Consider the following 1,654-nt stretch of genomic DNA (forward strand, 5'->3'; position numbering starts at 1 on the left):
ATGAACGCCAACATTGACGCGCTCGCGTCGCGCGGCCCGCACTCCAAGTACTCGCTGCCGAAGGAGAACCTCGTCGGGAAGCTCGAGCTGACGCTGGCCGAAAACTACATGGAAGGCATTGCTTGCTCGCTCGACTCGATCGGCTTCAAGGCCTTCCACGAAGCGACCAAGCACGTCAAGGGCGAATCCAACCCGTACTCGATCATGGGGTCGCTCCCGCTGGTCCGCGACCTCCAACGCGCGGGCTTGGACTTGACGCTCACGGGCTTTGGCAAGAGCTCGGTCTACCACGGCGACAATGAGTACTGCCTCCTCAGCGACATGGTCGATGGCATCCGCATGCTCGGCCGCTTCATCCACAACGTCGACAGCGCGTAAACGCCATCGACGTTGCGTGTCTATAAATGCAAATAAGACGTAGTCCTTATCGTGTACCGTCCGAGTCGAGCGACCTGCTAGTCGACTTTAGACGCGCGCTACGCTCGGCAAGCAACTGCGTACCTGGTACTGCGCTGGCAACAGCTGTTGGCGAAGCGGCGTCGAGAAGACAAGGTGTCGTGGTGTCGGACCGTCGGAGTTCAAACCACGCTGTCCGCGAGGTCTTTGAGGCACAATTACGATGATGAGAGACGAAGCTGGAGGAAGGACGAGCCATATTCCGCACCCGTAGCATGCACGACGAACGACGTGCTCTTCACGTCGCCCACTGGCACCCTGGGTGCAACCTCTCTTAAGTGCGACAAATAGGCATACAAGACAGAGGTGAATTGGACTTGGCGAGGCGCACTTAACGTTCTCCGATTGGCTGTTGGCAACGCCCAGCTGCCACGTCATTGGCACACCACACGTAGCCCGCACCCTTGACGCTGCCTGCAACGTCCGCGCACTCTTCTTACGCGTCCTTGTGGATCTCTCTGTGTAGGCTGAGCGTGTACCGTAGAACGACGCAGAGGACTCCAGCATCGACTTGGCATGAGCTTATGATGCACGAGTACTACAGTTTGCGATACTTCTCGACGGCGGCTGCAATTCGAGAAGCTTGAGAAGGAGGCTGCCCTTCATGACCCTTGCGCCTTGTGCCTTCGTCTGTCCTTTGCACGAAGGAGCTCTGCGACGAGGCGTTTGTCGCACGTTCAAGTTGCACATAGAGCGCGCGTCCAACAGGCCGGTTGGATGACTTCTGCCTCATCGGCTTATTTGCCGGTCATTTCGCCTTTTGCTTGTTGCTACTCGACACGATGGCCTCGGTCTTGGACCTCGCGCTCGACGCAGACACCTACATCGCTCTCCTCTCCAAGTTTATGGATGTCGCCGTACGACGCTCGCTCTGTCACCACTCTCGTACCTTTTCGCTGTAGGAACACGTCCAGAACGCGCCGAGTCTGGGGCTGATCCCGAAAGAAGACTTGATCTCGGACATCGTCCTTGAAGAATTGAGCCCGTACCTCAAGCAGAACGGCGGTGTCATCGAGGCCAAGCGCATCGCCTTCCACGAAGGCCGCGGCCATCTCATCCTCCAGTACCCCGGCGCCACCAAGCCGGAGGAAACCATCAACTTTGTGGGCATGCACATGGACGTTGTGCCCGCCAACCCGGAAGGCTGGGAGCGCGACCCGTTCAAGCTGAGCGTCGAAGGCGACAAGCTCTACGGGCG

At 58.5% G+C, this 1,654-nt stretch overlaps 2 protein-coding genes across 2 annotated transcripts in view; both read left to right on the plus strand.

Annotated features, from left to right (window-relative positions):
* Positions 1-423, plus strand: SDRG_15184 (hypothetical protein; the record flags this gene model as incomplete). Its single annotated transcript, XM_008621348.1, has 1 exon — positions 1-423. One exon carries the CDS (start codon positions 1-3, stop codon positions 376-378), a length of 378 nt encoding a protein of 125 aa, XP_008619570.1. The 3' UTR covers positions 379-423.
* An 815-nt stretch (positions 424-1,238) lies between these two features.
* Positions 1,239-1,654, plus strand: part of SDRG_15185 (acetylornithine deacetylase) — a gene marked incomplete at its 5' end in the record, with an annotated part of 1,713 nt that continues 1,297 nt past the window's right edge. The window contains 2 exons of the mRNA XM_008621349.1: positions 1,239-1,313; positions 1,359-1,628. Of these exons, the coding sequence (XP_008619571.1) occupies positions 1,239-1,313; positions 1,359-1,628 (345 nt within the window). The remainder of the gene's footprint in view (positions 1,314-1,358; positions 1,629-1,654) is intronic.

The sequence above is a fragment of the Saprolegnia diclina genome (genome assembly GCF_000281045.1).
Source record: "Saprolegnia diclina VS20 unplaced genomic scaffold supercont1.86, whole genome shotgun sequence".
NCBI lineage: Eukaryota > Oomycota > Saprolegniomycetes > Saprolegniales > Saprolegniaceae > Saprolegnia > Saprolegnia diclina.